Source organism: Adiantum capillus-veneris, chromosome 18 (genome assembly GCF_014529385.1).
Source record: "Adiantum capillus-veneris isolate H3 chromosome 18, ASM1452938v2, whole genome shotgun sequence".
NCBI lineage: Eukaryota > Viridiplantae > Streptophyta > Polypodiopsida > Polypodiales > Pteridaceae > Adiantum > Adiantum capillus-veneris.
The window spans coordinates 21,322,796-21,346,517 of record NC_140948.1 but is presented as its reverse complement, the minus strand read 5'-3'; the positions used below and the strand labels follow the sequence as shown (position 1 = coordinate 21,346,517).

The 23,722-nt window shown below is 43.2% G+C and overlaps 2 protein-coding genes and 1 pseudogene across 2 annotated transcripts; 1 reads left to right on the top strand and 2 right to left on the bottom strand.

Annotated features, from left to right (window-relative positions):
- Positions 1-6,380: 6,380 nt before the first annotated feature.
- On the top strand, positions 6,381-10,601 carry LOC147435329 (uncharacterized). Its single transcript, XM_086488398.1, has one exon. The coding sequence runs from the start codon at positions 8,979-8,981 to the stop codon at positions 9,591-9,593; it is 615 nt and encodes a 204-aa protein (XP_086344524.1). The 5' UTR covers positions 6,381-8,978; the 3' UTR covers positions 9,594-10,601.
- A 636-nt stretch (positions 10,602-11,237) lies between these two features.
- Positions 11,238-12,663, bottom strand: LOC147435328 (uncharacterized). Its single transcript, XM_086487717.1, has 2 exons — positions 12,453-12,663; positions 11,238-12,149 (listed from the first exon to the last, which is right to left on the bottom strand). Exons 1-2 carry the CDS (start codon positions 12,661-12,663, stop codon positions 11,710-11,712), a joined length of 651 nt encoding a protein of 216 aa, XP_086343843.1. The 3' UTR covers positions 11,238-11,709.
- Positions 12,186-13,569, bottom strand: LOC147435327 (uncharacterized; annotated as a pseudogene).
- Between the last annotated feature and the right edge of the window lie 10,153 nt (positions 13,570-23,722).

The following is a 23,722-nucleotide window of genomic DNA, read 5'->3' as shown; positions in this document are numbered from 1 at the left end:
CTCCGGGTGTCCAGTGGCAGCTCTAAAGAAATCTGTGATCTGTCTCTGAGACTGGCTAGCCTCTCCTCTCATCAAGCTCTCTCTGTGTCTGCGTAGCTCGAGCAAAAACAAACCCAAGCATCTCTGATCCTCGTACTGCATGACTCTGGAGAATGGTCCAAAGCCCTCTCTGAACAAGCAATGGAAGCGACCTTGTATCTCGTAGTAGACAGGGCAGTGGCATGTGTAGTGCAACTCTGTCTTAGGCTCGATGCCACACAGGGGGCATGTCCGCTGTATCTCCCAGTTTCGATCCGCAGCCGGTGTGAAGATGTGCATATCTGGCCGATAGCACATCGTATCCCATGAGACAAGTGGGTGTCCATGTATCTGGGCCTTGTCACAAAACCATCAACCGTAAGCTGGAGGAGATGCTCTCTGTAGAAAGCCATCTTCGTGTCCAGCTCCTGTGCTGGTTGTATCCATGTCCTCCTGGCAGCTCCTGTGCTGGCTGTATCCATGTCCTCCTGGCATCTAGCTGAGTCAAGTCCTGGCGGATCAGCCTTGTGATCTCGGACTGTGTAAGAGTCAGAGAGGGTGCATCCAGTGAATACTGGAAGGGAGGCAATCTGTCTACGCTGAACCCATGCGCCTGAAACCATGATGTCATCTCCCCATACCAGCATGCTGTATCTCCCTGCATGGCTAACTGTCGAGAGGACTCAAGTGCAAGGCGGGCATATCTGTCTATGGGAAGTTCCCACATGCGGTGTATGAAGGAGACAGATTTGGTGAGCGCCTCAACCACTAGTGGGGGGGCAGCTAGCTCTGCTCGAACAATAGCACGTGGTACTGAAGCCTTGGCTCTAACGAGCTGCGAGATCATAGAGACCAGAGGCTTCTCCATGTCCCCCCATCCATCACTGCGGCCTGTCCTCCCGTGATGATCCAATGAAGGTCTCCAAATCTCAGCTCCATAAAGCAATGCAGAAGCCACCAGAGTGTCAAAGAGCCAGAGCTTCGTCCGAGGCTCCTGAAACTGAACCTGTGAACACATCCTTTCCAATCTACCCAATGCTGCATGGGCTCTGGTTAGTCTAGTCTCTGCTGCCCTCCTCAATGAAAATGCTGGCCCACTAAAAACCACTCCGAGGTAAGTGTACGCATCTATATACTCCACAGTCTCCTGGCCGTATGTGAATGCTAGCGTTGACCTCCTGATCCACTGCTGGGTGGTATTAAATACCATGACCTTGGTTTTACCAAGGTTGACGGACAAACCACTTTCCTGAGCAAACCTATTCAAAGCATCCAAGTGACGTTGCATCGCCTCCGGAGAGTCGGAGATCAACACAATATCATCATCATATAACAATAATGGAATCCATGTCCCTGCCAGCTGTGCACCTCTATCACCATCTCTCTCAATGTAGTCAGAAACCTCATCGACATACATACCAAATAGAGTAGGAGAGAGCGGGCAGCCCTGCTTCACCCCAATAGTAGAGTGAATCGGTGTGGATAGACCCTTTCAGGTGCGTACCTGCCCCACTATTGACCTGTATAATGCCATGACCCCCCAAATGAACTCTGTGGGTACTCCCATCTGCTGTAATCTGCGCATCAATCTAGCTCTAGGCACCGTGTCAAATGCTTTGCAAAAATCCACAAAGCTACAATAGATCCGTCTCCCACGTGATCTACCCTCCTCAATGATGGCTCTGAGTGTCAAGATATGGTCAAGAGTAGAAAAACCCCTCCCGAACCCTGCCTGCCCGGCTGCGCGTATCCCCTTCCTCTCTGCCCATCTACTCAGCTGCTGCTCAAGAATAGATGCGTACAACCGTGCCAATTTGTGTCCAATCATGATAGTGCGATAATTCCCAGGCTCCATAGGGTCTCCCGACTTGAAGATAGGTACAATAGTAGATAGGCTCCAAGTATCAGGCAAGCCCTCACACATGGCACGGTTAAACATCACTGCTAGAAGCTCTGCTAGTAGATCTCTGGCATGCGTGAAATGCTCAGCCACTAAACCATCATGATCGTATGCTCTCCCAGTCCTCATCCTGTCAATGGCCTTCCTCACCATCTCCGCGGTGAAAAAAGCACATGTGTGTGGGCATGGATCGGGAGGGTCGGGAAGGGGGGGCTGCTCAGGAACTGTGTACAGAGATGATGCATACTGGCCCCAGTCCTCTGTAGAAGTGATGACGGGGGGGGGGGAGAGTGCTCCTGAAAGAGCCGCCCTGCCTCACGTGAGTCCTGACTCAAGAATAGCTGATATAGATCCTGCTCTAGGCGAGCCAAAAATGCCCTCTTCTTCCACCGCACTAGGCGTCGGAAGTCAATCTGTGACTGTTTGTGAGTGATGTCCCCCAAAAGCACCTCCCTCTGAAGTCTAGCTCTAGTGTCCCGGCATTCCTCATCATACCAACTGTTCTGGGGCATGCTCCCCGAGTGGCGTCTCTGCTCAGGCTGGGTATGTGGGTATGCCTCTGCTGCTGCATCATGTAGTGTGTGTCAATATAGTAGTGAGCTCCTCCAGAGGTCACCCTGGCTCCTCTGTGCATAGGCATCTGTAGATCCCATCTATGTATACAGAGTCCGTCTCCCGCGTGAAGGTGTAGCGTCCGTCTCCTGCGTGAAGGTGTAGCGAGTAGGGGTTGTTGTCCGTAGCTTGTGTGCTACACTAAACTGAAAAGAGATGGTCATCGACACAAGAGCATGATCCACTGCCACACCAACGAGTCTGGGTCCAACCGTGAGATCCTGGATACAAGAGCTGAGGCTCGGCTGTGCCATGACATAATCCACTGTGGTGGCTCCATGTCCGTGTGGAAAGCATGTAAAACCCCCTGAAGCGGGAAATCTCTGTAGGCCATTCAAGATGGCCAATCCATGTGCAGTCCCCATGTCTATCAAGTGTCGTCCATACTCAGTGTGTTCTCCATCTTGTGATAGTCTGGATAGGCCTATCTTTGCAGCATCCAGCTCTCTCAGCATCTCCTCTGAAGTATCATAAAATATTGTCTGATGATGGGCAGTCCTAGCATTGAAATCCCCTAGAATGATGATGTCACCATCTCTAGAGAACTCCCATATGTCATCATCCAAAATAGAGAAAGGGGACTGTCCTCTGGGTGGTGCATATACTGACCTGCTCGGGGGAAAGTAGCAAATAGCAATGTAAAGATATCTGTCTGTCTCTGCTCTCAGCCTCACCCACATGTACCTAGCTTGCTCATCTCTGCGGGCTATATGTATCAATGGCTGCAACTCCTCCCTGAATAACACTACCACTCTTCCTGATCCCCGCCCTCTGCGCTCTGATCGTGTCTCCTGTCTATAGGCAATCTCCCATCTATATCCACTAATGTGAGGCATAGACTGCCCAGGGGCCTGATGTGTCTCAGAGTAGAAGACAATGTCTCTTCCCCTGAAACTATCCTCAAAGGCGCCCACATCAAGTCGCATAGATCTATTACAATTCCACGTGGCAACTTTGAGTGTGGTCCCATGGGTCTCGCACCGTCATGTGGAGCGCCGCTCTACAATCACAACCCGGCCATCTCTGTAGAAGGCCGTATTTCCCTTCTCCCTTGCCGCTTGAATCTCTGGCATTATCTCTCTCATATGCGCAAGCTATGTGAGAGTGAGGTCATCTCCAAGGAATATGCCCGTTTTCTTTAGTGTAGGACGCTTCTTCAAAAAGTCCTTCTTTGCCTCCATGGATGGGAAACGGATGATTAAAGCTCTCCCTTTGAAGTCTCCCCGTTGCCTTGTGTCTTCTTCCCCACCCTCCATGCCTTTGTATGAGTAGCCTCACTACCCATCATGCGGAGAAGTTCTTCAACTTCCCCTTCTACATCATCTCAGTCTTTTAGACCGGTTACTCTTATATGCAAAGCTCTAGTTTTCCTTCGCTGTTCTTCTTCTAGAGTCATGTTGATGATTGTAGGAGTGGGAATAGATGTGGTTTCTTTCCCTTTGCCTTTCTTAGCGACTTCTATCCACTTCTTAGCATCATCCGCCTTCTTTTGTGTCTTCGTGATCATATCCATCCACGAAGACGTCTTTACCATCTTTTGTTTCTCCTCCTCTTTGATCATCCATACCTGCTCTTTGATGACCTTGATTTCCTCTACTACCGAAGGCTGGAATTCCCCCTCCTCTAGTCCACTGCTCGCTCTATCAACAAGTTCTCGCTTGAGAGCTGAGACCTCTTCTTTAAGTGCTTTGGAGTCCGCCTTAAGTGCTTGTAGCTCTGCGTGCAGGTCCTCTTTCTCTTTCTTCCACTGCGCACCTTCGTTGAGAAACATTTGAAGAAGGTTGGCCTTCTCTTTCCACCATCCCTCCTTATCTGCTTTCCAGTCTTTCATCTCCCTCTCCATTTGTGTAGTCCGCTTGTTTGTAAGCACAAAGGTTGCCTTCGGATGGGGCTTACACACTGGCGAAGCAGTCATGACCTCCATCAAAAATACAATCTGCACTTCTGCCAAGCCAACCCACTATGTCCACATCACACATACATCCCTGTCCCGCATAACGTATACATAGAGGAGAGAGAGAGAGAGAGAGAGAGAGAGAGAGAGAGGGAGGGTGCTTCAGGTCTCTTGGGATTCTTCTTAAACTGAATCTTGAACTCGGCCTATTACTAATGGCTCATAAATGGCTTATACATTCTCCATGCTTTCATAATGGCTCATAAATGCACACACGTAAGTTCATGGACAAATTGACTCTTAGCGACGATCTTCTACATTCACCATGACGTTATGCATCTTATTGAAAACTTATTCCTCTTCATTAGCACAATCCAGAATTTAATCAAACCTTTTCATGTTTCTGTGAAACCAAGTGAAATTTGGCAAAACATCTCATAAGAAAATAAGACAATAGAAGCATTAGGGCTCCAATGGAGTCTTTTTGGCCCTTTAATTGTTCTAAGCTTAATCAAGGGAGGTAGCCGAATGGGGGAGTGCCATGTATACAAAATTGTTATGTTTGTAGGAGTCTAAATTGTAGGGGTCAAATCTAAAAGATTAGGGAAAATAGGCATTCTCTATTTTGTAAAATGGCTGAAAATGGAAAAAGTCTTCAATATTTTAGATTTTTCTTCCATTTTTTATAAGCTCTTCTTGGAGTAGCCATCAATGGGTGACCCACAAAAAGTGGCCCAAGCTAAAAAAAAAAGCCCTACCATCGTTATTTCTCTTCTTTTCCCTCCCTCCAACCACTTTCCCTCCCTCTGTCTTCCAGGTTTGGTCCTTCCCTTCTCTCTACAAGCTCAAAACTCGAAGAGCGCCTTTTGCCCTTTGCATAGCCTCAGCTTCCTCTCCTTCCACTTTCAGGCTTGCTAGCTTGCGCGACCCGCCTACCGGTGGGTCTCGCTCGCTCTTATTATGACACAAATTAAATTAATACACACATGGTATTCATAAGTTGTGCTTGTATGATCTTAATTAGTTTTTTTCATGGTTCTCTCTCTCTCTCTCTCTCTCTCTCTCTCTCTCTCTCTCTCTCTCTCTCACACACACACACACACACACACACACACACACACACACACACACACACAAAGAGTGCAACATGGTTTTCATTCCAGATAGGAGCCAATCGTTCTGTTTAAAAAAAGAGGCTTCTTGATAAGAGAGTAATCATCAGAAACATAAGGAATCCCAAGCCATGACCCCGTCCTGCTGCCCAATTCACAATCTGGAACATGTGTACAACTTCTACAAAGTCCAAACTCGATATCCTCCAAGCAGTAATCCAATTCACAACTTTCTTCATATAGATCACGAACATGGACCCTATAAGTGTGCGCACACGTCTGTAGTCATGACTTGTCTCTCCCTCTCTCTCTCTCTCTCTCTCTTAGTGCAATCTGTCTCTTGTCTCGTGCGCTCTGTCTTGCTGCTCTTTGCGCTCTCTCTCTCTCTCTCTCTCTCTCTCTCTCTCTCTCTCTCTCTCTGCTGGTAGCACTTCTTGTTTCATTTTATATTTCTTTCGTACCCAAACATGGTATGAGATTCACCAGTTTGTGTCTCATAGGTCATTTTGGCCTCTTGAAGACGTTAATATATTATTGGAAAAATTACCAAAATACTCCTCTAATTTGTAGAAATTTCCAAAATACCCTTGAAATTTCAAAAATCCCCAAAACACCCTTGTATCTATTTTGACTGGATTGATCAAGATTTTCTAATCATTATCCCTTTTTGACAATTGAGATTTGTTTTTGAGTACTTAGCATGTAATTTATCACAAATTATCCTTCAAAAAAGGCAATTATGTTTGAAAATAATGAAGCAATTCATCTCCAAAGCATACATAACCAACTCAAATTTTTGTTATAGCATCTTGTATTGATAGACAATCAATCTTCTTATGAAAAGCTACAAAAAAATTTATTTTTGGAGAAATTTAATGTCACAACCAAGACTTTGGAAATTTTTGAAATTTGAGGGGTGCACCAAATGAAGTGCACCAAATCTGGCATACATGTCCAGCAAGGCAATGCCAAGCACTACGTTTTCTTTCAACAACTCATTGTGATTTCTTTTGCCCATATCGACATCTTGTGTAATGCCACATGCTCTCAAGGTGCAAGCGTACATGATTACATTTGGAGAGATGCCCTCTTTCTGCATCTGCTAAAAACAGCCCCAGAGCTTCCTGACCGTGACCCTTGCCTTCAAGATGCAAGAGTATGTTATTGCATCTGAAGTGAAAAGCCTCGCATTGCATCCGTCGAAAACAGCCCAGAGCTTCTCGGCCCTACCCAAGTTGGGCATATCCCGCAATCAGTGCATTTGAAGAGACGACATGAAGCTCCTCAAGTATTTTTTGTGCTTTATGAAGTGCACCATATTTGGCATACATGTCAACCAAAGCAGTGCCAAGTTTATTTGATTGCATCTGGAGAGACATCCTCGCTTCACACATGCCAAAAATAGCTTCTTGGCCCTGTCGAAGTTGGGCAAATCTCACAATCAATGCATTCCAAGAGACGACATCTTGGACAGGAAGTTCCTTGAGTACTTTTGTGCTTTATGAAGTGCACCACATCTGGCATACATGTCGACCTAGACAATGCCAAGCACGACATGTGCTTTGCATCCGCCTAAAATAGCCCAAAGCTTCTTGGCCCTACCCAAGTTCGGCATATCCCGCAATTAGTGCCTTCCAAGAGACTACAACCTAGCCAGGAAGCTCCTCAAGCACTTTTTGTGCTTTATGAAGTGCATCACATTTGAAATACATGTCGACCAAGGCAGTGCCAAGCATATGTGATTGCATCTGGAGAGACACCCTCGCTTTGCATCTACCGAAAACAGTCCACAGCTTCATGGCCCTGCCCAAGATGGGCATATCCCGCAATCAATGCATTCACAGAGACGACATCCGAGATAGGAAGCTTCTCGAGCACTTTTTGTGCTTTATGAAGTGCACCACATTTGGCATACATGTCGACCAAGGCCCAAGCATGGCGTTTGCTTTCAACATCATCATTCTGAATTCTTTTGGCCATAGTAGCATCTTGGACATATCCCACAAAGTGCATTCCAAGAGACGACATCCCGGACAGGATTGTAAGTGTACATGATCGCATTTGGAGAGATTCCCTCGCTCTGCATCTGCTAAAAATAGCCCAAAGCTTCCTCAACCTGCCTTGCCTTTAAGATGCAAGCGTATGTAATTTCATCTGGAGAGACATCCTCGCTTCGCATCCGCCAAAAACAGCCCATAGATTCTTGGCTCTGTCCAAGTTGGGCACATCACACAAACAGTGCATTCCAAGAGATGAAATCTTAGACACGAAGATCTTCAAGAACTTTTTCTGCTTTATGAAGTGCACCAAATCTGGCATACATGTCCAGCAAGGCAATGCCAAGCACGACGTTTTCTTTCAACAACTCATTGTGATTTCTTTTGCCCATATCGACATCTTGTGTAATGCCACATGCTCTCAAGGTGCGAGCGTACATGATTACATTTGGAGAGATGCCCTCTTTCTGCACCTGCTGAAAACAGCCCCAGAGCTTCCTGACCGTGACCCTTGCCTTCAAGATGCAAGAGTATGTTATTGCATCTGAAGTGAAAAGCCTCGCATCACATCCGTCAAAAACAGCCCAGAGCTTCTCGGCCCTACCCAAGTTGGGCATATCCCGCAATCAGTGCATTTGAAGAGACGACATGAAGCTCCTCAAGTATTTTTTGTGCTTTATGAAGTGCACCATATTTGGCATACATGTCAACCAAAGCAGTGCCAAGCTTATTTGATTGCATCTAGAGAGACATCCTCGCTTCACACATGCCAAAAATAGCTTCTTGGCCCTGTCGAAGTTGGGCAAATCTCACAATCAATGCATTCCAAGAGACGACATCTTGGACAGGAAGTTCCTCAAGTACTTTTGTGCTTTATGAAGTGCACCACATCTGGCATACATGTCGACCTAGACAATGCCAAGCACGACATGTTCTTTCAACAACCACTGACTAACAATATCATCGTGAATTCTTCTGGCCATATGAGCATCTTGGGCACTACCTACAATCAATGCATTCCAAGAGACAACATCCCAGAAAGGATTGCAAGTGTATGTGATTGCATTTGGAGAGATTCCCTCACTCTACATCTGCTGAAAACAGGCTAGAGCTTCCTCACCTTGATACCTTCAAGATGCAAGTATATGTGATTTCATTTGCATCTGCCAAAAACAGCCCAAAGCGTCTTGGCCCTGCCCAAGTTGGGCATATCCCACAATCAATGCATTCCAAGAGACGACATCCCATACAGGAAGCTCCTTAAGCACTTTTTGTGCTTAATGAAGTGCACCACATGTGGCATACATGTTCAGCAAGGCAGAGCCAAGCAAGATGTTTTCTTTCAAGAACCATGCCTCTCTCTCTCTCTCTCTCTCTCTCTCTCTCTCTCTCTCTCACACACACACACACACACACACACACACGCTCATGTGTTTTGAGTATGCATGTCATTTATGCATAAAGGCAGTATAACCACGGCAAGCCACGAATGCTATTACATTATGGTTCTCATTCCAATGACTGATTGTTTACAAACATCCCTTGGTGGCTCAACCCATACATCTTGCTGGAGTGAAAAGCCTCACTTCGCATCCGTCGAAAACAAACCAGAGTTTCTTGGCCCTGCCCAAGTTGAACATATCCCACAATCAGCACATTCCAAGAGACGACATCCCGGACAGAGAGCTCCTCAAGCACTTTTTGCGCTTTATGAAGTGCACCACATTTGGCGTAAATGTCGACCAAGGCAGTGTCAAGCTTATGTAATCTCATCTGGAGAGACATCCTTGCTTCTCACCTACCGAAAACAACCCAAAGCTTCTTGGACCTCCCAAGTTGGTCATGTCCCGCAATCAGTGCATTCCAAGAGACAACACCTGGGACAGGAAGCTACTCCAATACTTTTTGTGCTTTATGAAATGCACCACATCTGGCATACATGTCGACCTAGACAATGCCAAGCACAACGTTTTTTTTCAACAACCACTGGCTTACAATATTATCGTGAATCCTTTTGGCCACATCAGCATCTTGGGCACCACCCCCAATCAGTGCATTAGACGACATCTCGGACAGAATTGCAAGTGTACGTGATTGCTTTAAGAGATGCCCTCACTTTGCATCTGTTGAAAACAGTCTAGAGCTTCCTCACCCTAATGCCTTCATGATGCAAGTGTATGTGATTGCATTTGGAGAGACATACTCGCTTTGCATCCGCCAAAAACAGCCCAGAGATTCTTGGTCCTTCCCAAGTTGGGCATATTCACAATCAGTGCATTCCAAGAGACCACACCCCGGACAAGAGCTCCTCAAACACTTTTGTACTTAAAGAAGTTCCCACATATAGCATACATGTACAGCAAGGTAGAGCCAAGCACGACGTTCTTTCAAGAACATAGGGGCAATACCTGTCGCTCCTGCAGTTCAAAGCACCCCACCTCTTGATCTGAGCTCATCTTGTCGAGATTGCGCAAGCATGTAAGCTGAGTCAATGTATGTGGTCCGCACATGAATGGAGCTACGTCCTAGGATCCCATTGGCAGATGTTCCATTTCATCTGGAGAGACACCTCGCTTTGCATCAACTGAAAACAACTCTCTTCCTGACTTGACCCTGTTGGACATATCCGCCAATAAACGCACTCCATGAGACAACGTTGCATCTAGAGAGACACCCTCGCTTTGCATCAGCTGAAAACAGCCCAGAGCATATGTGATTGCATCTAGACGACTTTGGTGAAAGGAACCCACAAAGTTGAAAGGCCCAGACAAAACGCCAGCTTCTAGGTGTTTAAGCTAATGAAAGAGGCCGTCAGACAACTACTACTTGACATTAATAAAGATGACTCGTGAAGCAGGTGGAGGGATTTTAGGGACAGTCATCCTGAGGACTCCATCCTGGCACACATTTGAGATGTTCTCCACATTTGCATCTCTAGCAAAGTGAATTTCCTCATGAATTTGAGAGTTTTCCGCTCCATCGACAAGTACTTCACCTTCACATCTGCTGCTTCTTCCTCCTCCTTCCGCTCCCTTGAGAGCAGACATGCACCTCAGATGTTATCCACCTTTTCATTACTTGGCAAATTGCATTTCCTCATGTATTTGAGAGTTCTTTGCTCCAGCAATAAGTACTTCACCTTCACATCAGCTGGTTCCTCATCCTTCTGCTCGCATGAGAGCAGCAACACATTTCCACTCTCCACAGTCACCTTAATGTATGAGGATTTGAGGCCAGCTATGAATTGGGGTACTCATTCATGTCAACAGCTATGCTAGCCATCACATTGCGCTCACGTAGGTAAGCTCGGGCAGGAGAGGGATTGGAACTACATATAGGCGGCCATGCCTCACGTGCTTGACAATAATGAAGTAATTCCCTTGCACTGTCTAGTATAGACAACTTATTGCAGTCTTTTGTGCATACACTGTAAGAGACCATATCATCACACATGGCTATAACTGCAAGGTCCACATGAGCGTATGCCACATACACAGTCTCTATTATAATCTAGAGCTCTTCAAATTGCAAGTCAAGAATCTGGAAGCCCCAATCTATCGTCTAGAAATTTGACAAAAAAAATTCTCAAAACTAATAGCATCGGCTCTTGTCATAACATTCTTGTCGAGATTGGGTAAGCATGCAAACTTAATCATCGGAGGTGGTCAACACATGAATGCAGCTACGTCCGGCAATCCCATTGGTAAATGTTCCCTCAAAATGCTCTCTGTTATAAATCCAACCCTATACTTCCAATTCTCTGGAGCTTTTTTCACTATATTACACATTGATCAGCAGTTCAGAGCACCCCACCTCTTGATCTGAGCTCATCTTGTCGAGATTGGGCAAGCATGCAAACTGAATCAACGGAGGTGGTCCACACATGAATGTAGCTACGTCCTAGGATCCCATTGGCAGATGTTCCATTGCATCTAGAGAGACACCTCGCTTTGCATCAGCTGAAAACAACTCTCTTCTTGACCTGACCCTGCTGGACATATCTGCCAATCAATGCACTCCATCAGACAATGTTGCATCTAGAGAGACAACCTCGCTTTGCATCAGTTGAAAACAGCCCAGACAACATTGGTGAAAGGAACCCACAAAGTTGAAAGGCCTAGACAAACGCCATCTTCTAGGTGTTTAAGCTGATAAAAGGAGGCCGTCAGACAACTACTACTTGACACTGATAGAGATGACTCGTGGAGCAGGTGGAAGGATTTTAGGGGCAGTCATCATTGTGAGGACTCCATCCTGGCACACAGCTGAGATGTTCTCCACATTTGCATCACCTGGCAAAGTGAATTTCCTCATGAATTTGAGAGTTCTCCGCTTCATCGATAAGTACTTCACCTTCACATCTGCTGCTTCCTCCTCCTCCTTCCACTCCCTTGAGAGCGGGCATGCACCTGAGATGTTCTCCACATTTGCATTACTTGGAAAATTGAATTTCCTCATGTATTTGAGAGTTTTCCGCTCCAGCAATAAGTACTTCACCTTCACATCTGCTGGTTGCTCCTCGTCCTTCCGCTCCCATGAGAGTAGCAACAGATTTCCACTCTCCACAATCACCTTAATGTCTGAGGATTTGAGGCCAGCTGTGAATTGGGGTACTCCTTCATGTCAACAACTCTTCTAGCCATCGCATTGCACTCACACAGGTAAGCTCAGGAAGGAGAGGGATCGGAACTACATATAGGTGACCATGCCTTACATGCTTGACAATAATGAAGTAATCCCCTTGCACTGTATAGTATAGACAACTTATTACAATATTTTGTGCATAGCTGCCCACTCATCTAGCTCCTTCCTCAACATTTTATCCTCCTCCGTTCTGTTCGCAAACAACAAATGCACTTCCATTTGGTTGTCGAGGTTCTTCAATATGGCTCTTATGAGCAGGTACATGGGGGCAATGCCTATCGCTCCTGCCACCATTGCACATTTCCTCATATAGGAGGGTTTCCCTTCAATATGGTATTGCACACTCCCCATGTATTCATCAATGTGTGCCAATGGCACCTTCACATCCACAGCACCTACCCCCACTTCAAATGAATCCAAATGCTGAGACATCAAGCTGCCATCTGGAAACTTGGAATAAACTACCTTGAAGCACACCTTGATCATCAATTCAAAGTACCCCACTTCTTGATCTGAGCTCTCCATTGGAGCTGTGAAGTTTGGTGGAGGGAGGGCGGGTGTCGTCGTCGGAGAGATGAGCTTTGCCGATGAGGGAGGAGGATTTTTCATCGTCGGAGAGATGAGGTTTGATGATCCTGCGAGGAGAGAAGGGATCTATTGGAGGTATGAGCTCGGATAGAAGAGGAGACATCAGCATTAGAGCTGTGAAGAAAGCTAGGAGTTTTTTGGGTGGGGTTGATGAGCTGTACCATGGTGGCATAGGGAAAGAGGGGGCGACCTTCTCCATGTGGGGTGGGCAAGCAGCAACATTGATAGCGAGGAAGATGGTGCAGAGGCTCCGCCGTAGTGACAAAAGAGCACGCAACCGTTGAACTTTGAATCGTGTTTCTCTCTGTCTCTCTCTCTCTCTCTCTCTCTCTCACACACACACACACACACACACACACACATACACAGTGTTGATGCAGAGCACACTCGTGCCTGAGGGCACCTCTCTCTCTTTCTCTCTTTCTCTCTCCCTCTTTTGGAACGTCGCAGTTTGCACCACGTGTAAAGTGCACCCCTCTCCGCCATAGTATGTTAGTAGATATTTGAGATGCTGCACCAAAACTAAGCTATGGAGGAGATCTTCACCTGCACCATATATGCTCTCTACATAGTTGCCCTCTCTCGTAGCATCTTCTTCTCATGACTTCCCTTCATTTCCTGTTAAAAGACTCTCCTTGCGCAACTCATACATGAGCATTGTCGTTTTGGGAAACATCAATCACATGTAGCTTTTCTTCTCCAACATTTTTCAAGAAACCACCATCTAGCCACCATCATAAACCATAGACCTCGATCAAGAACTGAGGCCCTGTGCACTAGCAATGCCCACAGGAAGATGGCCATTAGACCACCACAATGTATGCAAAGTGGATGTGGGTGGTGACGATGCGACCAAGCACAAGAAGAGTCCACAAGGTCTCTCATGACTACATTGGTTTGTGAAGCCATGATTGGAAGGGATGCATCGTGGACCTCAAGCAATCCAATGATGGAGCAAGATGGTGAAGGTTCAACATGTTTACAAACTGGCGCAAATGCACCTTGCTAAGGAGGAAAACCAGCATTTCTCTACAAATTGTAAGTCTCTCTTGTTGAAATGTTTTGGATTCCCCCCCCCCCCCCCCCCCCCCCCCGCCGCCCCCCAAAATCATTAACTCTTGTCTATATTTATGTTCTCATCATGTCTGATAGTTCTCATGCTTATATTGTAGACATCTTCCTACCAACCTTTGTAGAATGGCAGCCTTTGGAAGCTCTCATTGGAGCCTTTGAGCCGTATCAGGAAGACTTTGGAAAGTTGGTCTACTCCCGCTATAGTGCATCTGAGCTCTTGGAGCAAGAAGTCTTCTTTTGCGTCATAATGTACGTTGTCGAGCAATGGATTTGGAAAGTTGGACTTGGCACCTATGCCTACCCTTGCTAACCTTGAGTGGCCAATACCATCAATGACATTCATGAGTTGAAAGCTTGACAAATAACTTCCAAAACGCGATGATGTACATACACGTGTCACATCGTACACCATCACCATTTTAAGCCTTGACACATGTTTATGTTTTTTCAGTGTAAATGATGTGCATTGCTTATTGACTATGTGGATTGTAAAGGAGGGAGGGGCACTAATCTCTGGGAGTCGAAGGTTATCAAACACAAAGTATGGCACATGTATGGTAATGGCGGAGAAGTTGGTGTTTTGGTACCAAATAGCCAAGCAACATCACTCTGTTGTCTTCCCCTACAAACATGGGAAACTCACTAGGGGCAAATGGGAGGCTTTGGATTTTGATATGGTTAATGCAGAGCATATAGAGTTTCACTTTTGTGCACAAGGAGATTACATTTTGGATATTTCAATAAATGATGATTGGAACTTAGCGAACCTTCGAGAATACTTGGTTAATGCAGAGCATATAGAGTTTCATGTTTGTGCACAAGGAGATTATATTTTGGATATTTCAATAAATGATTATATTTTGATATATGGTTAATGCAGAACATATAGAGTTTCATGTTTGTGCACAAGGAGATTCTATTTTGGATATTTCAATAAATGATGATTGGAACTTAGCGAACCTTCGAGAATACTTGGCCTTTCGGTTTGAATTGAGAGGTGACTACACTTTTCTCGTGGATGGGAGCTCTTTGCCCGAGAGGAAGGAACCCTCTTTATTGTGCAAAAAAAATCCTTCCCGCTATGCATATTTGTAAAACGTTCCATTGCTTTGTAATCTTTACTCTAATTAATGAAACAAATTTTGATCACAACCTCCATTTTAAGTATGGTATTGCCACTTTCTTTTGGGTTTTTAATCCGAAAATGGTAGCCGTGGATATGCGATTCAAACGAGGTCCAACTGATTGGGATAGGAGTGGTGGATTCCTATTGATTTTCTCACGAACACCTTTCAAGTAGGCATGAATTTTTGCTTCAAATGATTACTTAGGGTAGTGAAGGGATTAAGCAAGAGACTTTAGGCATGTGCATGATGAGAATCCATTAGTGCCCGATCACAGACAAGTGGATTGCAGCAACATCAGTTTGACAAAGGCTCTTACAATTCCACAAAATCAAACTTTTGTGGAGAACCTAGTTGCAAAAACACTTGTTTGTGTAAACCAAAACAAGACTTTTACGAGAGTTTGCCTAATGCCCTTTTGTTGATGCTTGCCTGTTAGAAAAGACGAAAAAGATCACGGGGAGAATTTGGTTATGTAGATTTTCCATTTTGACGTTATTTAAGGGTTGCTATGCAGAAATTCAGAAAACTTGAAGCCGTGCTAACCACTCAATACCAATCATACCTCCGGTGGGCATCATCAACTTGTCCAACCAAGAAACACATTGAAATCTTCAAGCCACACTAACCATTCACTTTCAATAATACCTCCGACAGGCAACATCAACTTGTCCAACTAGGCAACGGTAGTCGAGATGAAGGAGGCCACAACGGTAAAGTTTGGTTTGAAACATTGTTTCTTGAGGCTATATTTTGTTGGTCAAAGTACAAAATTGATGCCTAATAGCAAAAATAAAATAATGAAGGAAAAAACAATGTCAGAGATAGTCAAAGCCTCTCTAGTCATCAATCCACCTCAAAAAACTTTTTCAATCGAATCATTGGTTGCACATAGGATTGAGTGTGCTCATACTCAATTATCCATTGGAAGTAATTAGGATGAAATAGGTGGAGTAGGTTATGGTTTTTTCTACTTCCCTTTGTATAATTTTTCATCAATTTGTTTGCATTTTGGTGTGTAATTGCATGATTATATTGCCACTGTTGCATGCTTCAAAATGACCTCTTAACCATCTAATTTGGATTTGACCTCCCTAATCAATTAAAAAATTCAAGTGAGTGTACCCTTTGTGTGAGCCCCTATAGTAGCTCACTCTCACAAGGGTGTATTCACACAAGCTATTACATGCCGTGGAAAATTTGTAGCTATAAGCAAATCCTTCGAAAAAGGCATTCAAAGCCCAAAGTTTCAAAGCTTCAAAGACTTCAAGAGCTTCAAGGCTACCATTAAAGGGAAAATTCTCATCCTCTCTCTCTCTCTCTCTCTCTCTCTCTCTCTCTCTCTCTCTCTCTCTCTCTCTCTCTCTCTCTATTTGAATTAAAACATAAAATTTGCATCCACAAGCACAACATAAAAAATGTGTCTCTTTACATTTTTTTATGCAGATGATTTTATTGTTGTGCTTTTGTGAAATGGATAGACATTGATCATGGGAGAGTCTCTTGAATTAAGACCCCTCTATAGCAAATCGTGAGAGAGAAGGGAATTGAGCGGTTAAATGGTGATGGAATGCACACTTGATGGATGAAGCTCAATGTAAAGGGCATAGTGAAACATACGTATAGTGATCCCTCTTCGAGTGAAAGGGTGCACAATATATGTCCCATGACTGCACAAAACCTAGCCAAAGACAAACAAGCTTTAGAGATCCTCATCACATTCTTGCATGAAAATTATCTACACTTAAACGATGAATGTGGGACACCCGCACAAGCATGCGAGAGACTTAAAAATCATTTGCGGATAGGAATTTTTTTATTATAAAAGTAAATCTTTAAGTGGAGCTTCAAATTAAAAAAGGATCCCGGAGAAGAAACATCTAATCAACCGCTTCAAGAGCATGATCACACAACTCACATATGTGAAATATAATGTTCCTAAAGAGAACAAGATTGCTATCGTAATGAGTAGAGTATTTTGACCACATTGTCACTATTATTAAAGAAAAAGACCCAACATGCAAGACGTCATTAATTCTCTACAATATGAACAAAAGAAGCAAAGGGGTCATCAAATATCAAGGGGAGAATCATTAGTAGTTCTATATTATAGAGCATGTTTATGTGACAGACAAGAACATTTGGCCAATGATTATTTCATATCCAAATCATGCACCATTTGTGCGAAGAAGGGCTATCCTCCTTCCAAATGCTTCAAGAAGAACAAAGGTAATATCGGTAGCAGTTTATAGCATAAGGCGTCAATTCATGTAGCATAAGAAATCCAAGGAGAAGAAACACCATATTAGAGAGTTTGAGAATTTACAAGCGTTTATGGAATCACCATTTTACTAAAGATTTGGCCATAAGGACAAATCTCAAAAGCTTTTCTTGAGGACAAAGACCTCCACAAGGTTATTTAAAGCATACCTTTAAGTCATGCTCTCAAAAAACTAGATAATATTTTTTCATGTGGTCAAATGTTTAGCTTTTTTTCGAAGGTGGGGATCGAGAGATTCCCAAACTCACTAATAATGTGTTGAGAAGAATCTGACATCAACAATTATGTTTCTTGCAGTATGAAATTGATGAAACTCTTTAGCTTTCTTTAGCCTTTACCTCTTAGAGTGTATTCTTGTTGGAGATTGATCGAAGTAGGATGGTCTCAATCTTGCATACTGTTATTCAAGGGATGTATCTTGTAGTTTGTCTCTTGGATTAGTGATCTTTTGTTGTCTCTTGGATTGAGGATGTTGTTTTGATCTTAGATTGGAATGTATTCTATCATTGTGTCACTTGTCATAGTCCAACCCAAATCCTAAGGGTAGGATTTTCAGGTTATGTGGGCTTTGGCTAATGTTGCATTTCTTATTGTGTACCACTACTTGTCTACATGAATCTCAATTGGCAGAGAGTCATGTGATATTATCTTTTCTTGTCTTTCTCCACATAGAGGCCATCAAAATTAAACCTGACCTTCAAACTCTACTCAACCATTTTCCCAACGGACACCTTTCTTTGTAATGTTTGCCACATGCAATATATCACTCAAATACTTTATTTCTCTATCTGTCAATGACAATGGCACATTCCATGTTTGCATGATAAGAAGCACTATATCATCCCTAGACTCAACATAACCAGGACTCTTCAAGGTTTGCATGTCCCAAAACCATTGACCACGGCTAGTCATCTCATTTGATGCACCCGAATCCACATATAATACATTATCACCACATGTTGATACATTTTTAGACATAGTGTTCAGCATATGCTACGTAAAAAAGAATCTTTGTGGCTCATTGTTGGATGCCTTCTAGATATCAGTAGCTAGGCAAGGCCTTCAACTTTGCAAGCAGATTCGTATGGGGAGGCAAGACTTTGTACTTGTAGGCTAAGGAATACAACTTCTTGTGCTGTGTGCCCTTTGTTTGTGCATTAGTGCAGACATTAATTCCAACATTTTTTACTTCCAATGCATTAGGAATCGCGATTTTCATAATCACCTACTTACAACGCACTTTGCTCCATGGAGCAGCATGATCATAGCCTGGTGGGGAGAAACCTGCTCCCAATAATGATAGTAGAAGGACATCATGGAGAGGGTTGTGCTTCCAACATTGATCAACAAGATCAGGCTGATGAAGAGGGCATTGCTCCCATCAATAGTCAGCAGGAGCAAGCCTACACAAAGGATATTGCTCCTATCAGTTGTTGTCGGTAGGAGCATCCCGATGGAAATGGCACTACTATGTACAAGGAGCATGAATGAACCGGTAGAGAAACCCACCAACAAGAACAACTTGGTAATGATGATATCAATTTCTAAAAAATCTTCAAAGATCTTGGGCATCTCTCGACCACACAATGTACACCTTTCTCAGATCGACTTCAAGAGCAGACGGACAAAGAGATTGAGAGAATGTAACAATGGCTAGATAAAGATAAAAAGGAACATGAGGAGAGGAGGTAGTAAGAAGAAACTCTCAAACTCCACAAGAAGAAGAGCAAAGAATAGATGAAGAAATTGGGACGGCAATAGAGAATGCACCTATGCAAAGGAAATGAGAGGAGAGTACTTTGCATGGATGGTGGCCAAAAAGAATGAAAATCTACTTCAATTTGGCTACAACCAAGAAAAAATTGATAGAATCATTGCCCCATCATTGCACACACTAGAAATGGCATTTGAGAGACGAAGGAGATAGGAAGGAAATGGGCAGGTTGGTGAATTCTCCGATGTGGAGACTAGGAAACCCAACAAAGGGTAGAAGGGCAGAGGAGGAGAACATAAGGTGCTAAGAGAGAGAGAGAGAGAGAGAGAGAGAGAGAGAGAGAGAGAGAGAGAGAGAGAGAGCACTAATGTTAAATCAACCATAGGAATACAAGTCCAAGTTCTCTCCATGAAAGAAATCTTTCCCCAAGCGCAAGAAATCAATCGAGAATTAGGAAGATGAAGCTGCTAAACAAGAGTGTCAGACAAGCTCAAGGAGGTTTAGATTTTGAGTCTATATTTGTGTTGTTTATATGATTCAGTTTAGATTGGTTTTGGGCTGACCAAAGACTGAGGCTGCCAACATTCATGCACTCCATCGATTGAGAAATACCTACCGACGTGCCATTCGGTAATATGCAATCTCACATCACCAACACTCTTGAAAATTTTGCAAACAAGGCATTAACTTAATTGCAAAGAGATGACATGAAAACTTTAGCCTTTGGACAAGCTCCTTAAACCTATTTACTATAAGTGTGCTAGTTGCCGGCTTCTCCCCAATGGTTTTCACAAGTTCTATGGGGCTTGTAATTCCCTGGGCTAAAAAAGGAGCCAGGATATTTGCCTCCAAAGCTATACAGCGTGGTTATGACTAACTAAGATACATTTGTGGATGGTGCGGACAAGGAACACTTCAAAAAACATTGTGCAAAGTTCTCACCAATTTATGAGCTCCCTATGCCTACTCTCCGAGTATTCTAAGTGTGATACTTTGATGATGGATATGTTGAAGCTCAATCAACAATACCAAAGTGAGGATTCTTTGCCTTCAAACATTCCACGAGATCCGCCTCTCTGCATACCAAACAAGTCGATATCCTTAGCCATCTACATATATATTAGCACTTGTGCTTCTTTATTTTCAGTGGCGTTGAAGGTTGTTGTCTGTTAGCCCAAGGGGGAGTGTCCGTTGGTCTGAGACTCCTGTTTTGAGAGTCTCTTCTTACTACCTCCTCTCCTCATGTTCCTTTTTATCTTTCTCGAGCCATTGTTGCATTCTCTCAATCTCTTTGTCCGTCTGCTCTTGAAGTCGATCTGAGAAAGGTGTATCTTGTGTGGCCGAGAGAGGCCCAAGATCTTTGAAGATTTTTTTAAAATTGATATCATCATTACCAAGTTGTTCTTGTTGGTGGGTTTCTCTATTGGTTCATTCATGCTCCTTGTACATAGTAGTGCCATTTCCATTGGGATGCTCCTATCGACAACTGATAGGAGCAAGATCCTTTGTGTAGGCTTGCTCCTGCTGACTATTGATGGGAGCAATGCCCTCTTCATCGGCCTGATCTTGTTGATCAATGTTGAAGGCACAACCCTCTCCACAATGTCCTTCTACTATCATTATTGGGAGCAGGTTTCTCCCCACCAGGCTATGATCGGGCTGCTCCATGGAGCAAAGTGCATTGTAAGTAGGTGATTATGAAAATCACGATTCCTAATGCATTGGAAGTAAAAAATGCTGGAATTAATGTATGTACTAATGCACAAACAAAGGGCACACAACACAAGAAGTTGTATTCCTTAGCCTACAAGTACAAAGTCTTGCCTCCCCATACGAATCTGCTTGCAAAGTTGAAGGCCTTGCCTAGCTACTGATATCTAGAAGGCATCCAACAATGAGCCACAAAGATTGTTTGTTACGTAGCATATGCTGAACACTATGTCTAAAAATGTATCAACATGTGGTGATAATGTATTATATGTGGATTCAGGTGCATCAAATCACATGACTAGCCATGGTCAATGGTTTTGGGACATGCAAACCTTGAAGAGTCCTGGTTATGTTGAGTCTAGGGATGATATAGTGCTTCTTATCATGCATACATGGAATGTGCCATTGTCATTGACAGATAGAGAAGTAAAGTATTTGGGTGATATATTGCATGTGGCCAACATTACAAAGAAAGGTGTCCGTTGGGAAAATGGTTGAGTAGAGTTTGAAGGTCAGGTTTAATTTTGATGGCCCCTATGTGGAGAAAGACAAGAAAAGATAATATCACATGACTCTCTGCCAATTGAGATCCATGTAAACAAGTAGTGGTACACAATAAGAAACGCAACATGAGCCAAAGCCCACATAACCTGAAAATCCTACCCTTAGAATTTGGGTTGGGCTATGACAAGTGGCACAATGATAGAATACATTCCAATCTAAGAGAAAAAAAACATCCCCAATCCAAGAGACAAGAAAACATCACTAATCCAAGAGACAAACTACAAGATACATCCCTTGAATAACAATATGCAAGATTGAGACCATGCTACTCCAATCAATCTCCAACAAGAATACACTCTAAGAGGTAAAGGCTAAAGAAAGCTAAAGAGTTTCATCAATTTCATACTGCAAGAAACATAATTGTTGATGTCAGATTCTTCTCATTATTAGTGAGTTTGGGAATCTCTCGATCCCCACCTTAAAAAAAAAAAAACATTTGACCACATGAAAAAATATTATCTAGTTTTTTGAGAGCATGACTTAAAGGTATGCTTTAAATAACCTTGTGGATGTCTTTGTCCTCAAGAAAATCTTTTGAGATTTGTCCTTATGGCCAAATCTTTAGTAAAATGGTGATTCCCAAAATGCTTGTAAATTCTCAAACTCTCTAATATGGTGTTTCTTCTCCTTGGATTTCTTATGCTACATGAATTGACGCCTTATACTATAAACTGCTACCGGTATTACCTTTTTTCTTCTTGAAGATTTGGAAGGAGGATGACCCTTCTTCGCACAAATGGTGCATGATTTGGATATAAATAATCGTTGGCCAAATGTTCTTGTCTGTCACACAAACATGCTCTATAATATAGAACTACAAATGATCCTCCCCTTGATAGTTGATGTCCCCTTTGCTTCTTTTCTTGAGATTGTAGAGAATTAATGACATCTTACATGTTGGGTCTTTTTCTTTAATAATAGTGACAATGTGGTCAAAACGCTCTACTCAATAGAATAGCAATCTTGTTCTCTTTAGGAACAGTAGATTTCACATATGTGAGTTGTGCGATCATGCTCTGAAGCGGTTGATTAGCTATGTCTTCTCCGGGATCCTTTTTTAAATTGAAGTTCCGCTTAAAGGTTTACTTTACTTTTTTTTTTCTCCTATCCCCAAATGATTTTAAATCTCTCACATGCTTGTACGGGTGTCTCACTTTCATCATTTGAGTGTAGATAATTTTCATGCAAGGATGTGATGATGATCCCTAAAGCTTGTTTGTCTTTGGCTAGGTTTTGTGCAGTCATGGGACATATATTGTGCACCCTTTCACTCGAAGAGGGATCACTATAGGTATGTTTCACTATGCCCTTTATATCAAAATAACCATTGAGCTTCATTCGTCAAGTGTGCATTCCATCACCATTTAACCGCTCAATTCCATTCTCTCTCACGATTTGCTATAGAGGGGTCTTAATTCAGGAGACTCTCCCATGATTAGTGTCTATCCATTTCACAAAAGCACAACAACAAAATCATCCCCATAAAAAAATGTAAAGAGACATTTTTCATGTTGTGCTTGTGGATGCAAATTTTATGTTTTAACTCAAATAGATAGATAGATAGAGAGAGAGAGAGAGAGAGAGAGAGAGAGAGAGAGAGAGAGAGGGGGGGGGAGAGAATTTTCCCTTTAATGGTAGCCTTGAAGCCTTTGAAGCTTTAAAACTTTGGGCTTTGAATGCCTTTTTCGAAGGATTTGCTTATAGCTACAAATTTTCCACGGCATGTAATAGCTTGTGTGAATACACCCTTGTGAGAGTGAGCTACTATAGCTTCAGTACGGCCTAAAAAAGGCTCTTTTGACTTTATGTTAGCAGGGGCTCACACAAAGGGTACACACAGTTGACTTTAGCAAGTGATTAGGGAGGTCAAATCCAAATTAGATGGTTAAGAGCTCATTTTGAAGCATGCAACATAGGCAATATAATCATGCAATTACGCACCAAAATGCAAACAAATTGATGAAAAATTATACAAAGGGAAGCAGAAAAACCATAACCTACTCCACCTATTTCATCCTAATTACTTCCACAGGATAATTGAGTATGAGCACACGCAGTCCTATGTGCAACCAATGATTCGGTTCAAAAAGTTTATGGAGGTGGAATGATGACTAGAGAGGCTTTGACTATCTCTGACACTGTTTTTTCCTCTTCTTTGAATTATTTTTGCTTATATTGACTCTTGGTGGGACATACGATAGTTTGTGTAGACTTATTTGGTTTCGATATGGCTTGATTACTTTTGACATTTTCATGTTTCATGGAAGTGTATTGTCAGCTTATGTTAAAGCATTGGCAAGGTCGGATGACTTCAAATTGGCTCTATGACTGTAATGTATAGGACCATCATCGTCACAGTTGTCATATGTTCATTGATGTTGGCTCCTTGTTTTTTATTGCCACAATCAACGATGATTTGTTTGTGTTGCAACTTGTGTCGTTTTCTTATGTGCCTCATCGTGTTTTTCCTCCTTTAAAAACTTCTTGAGT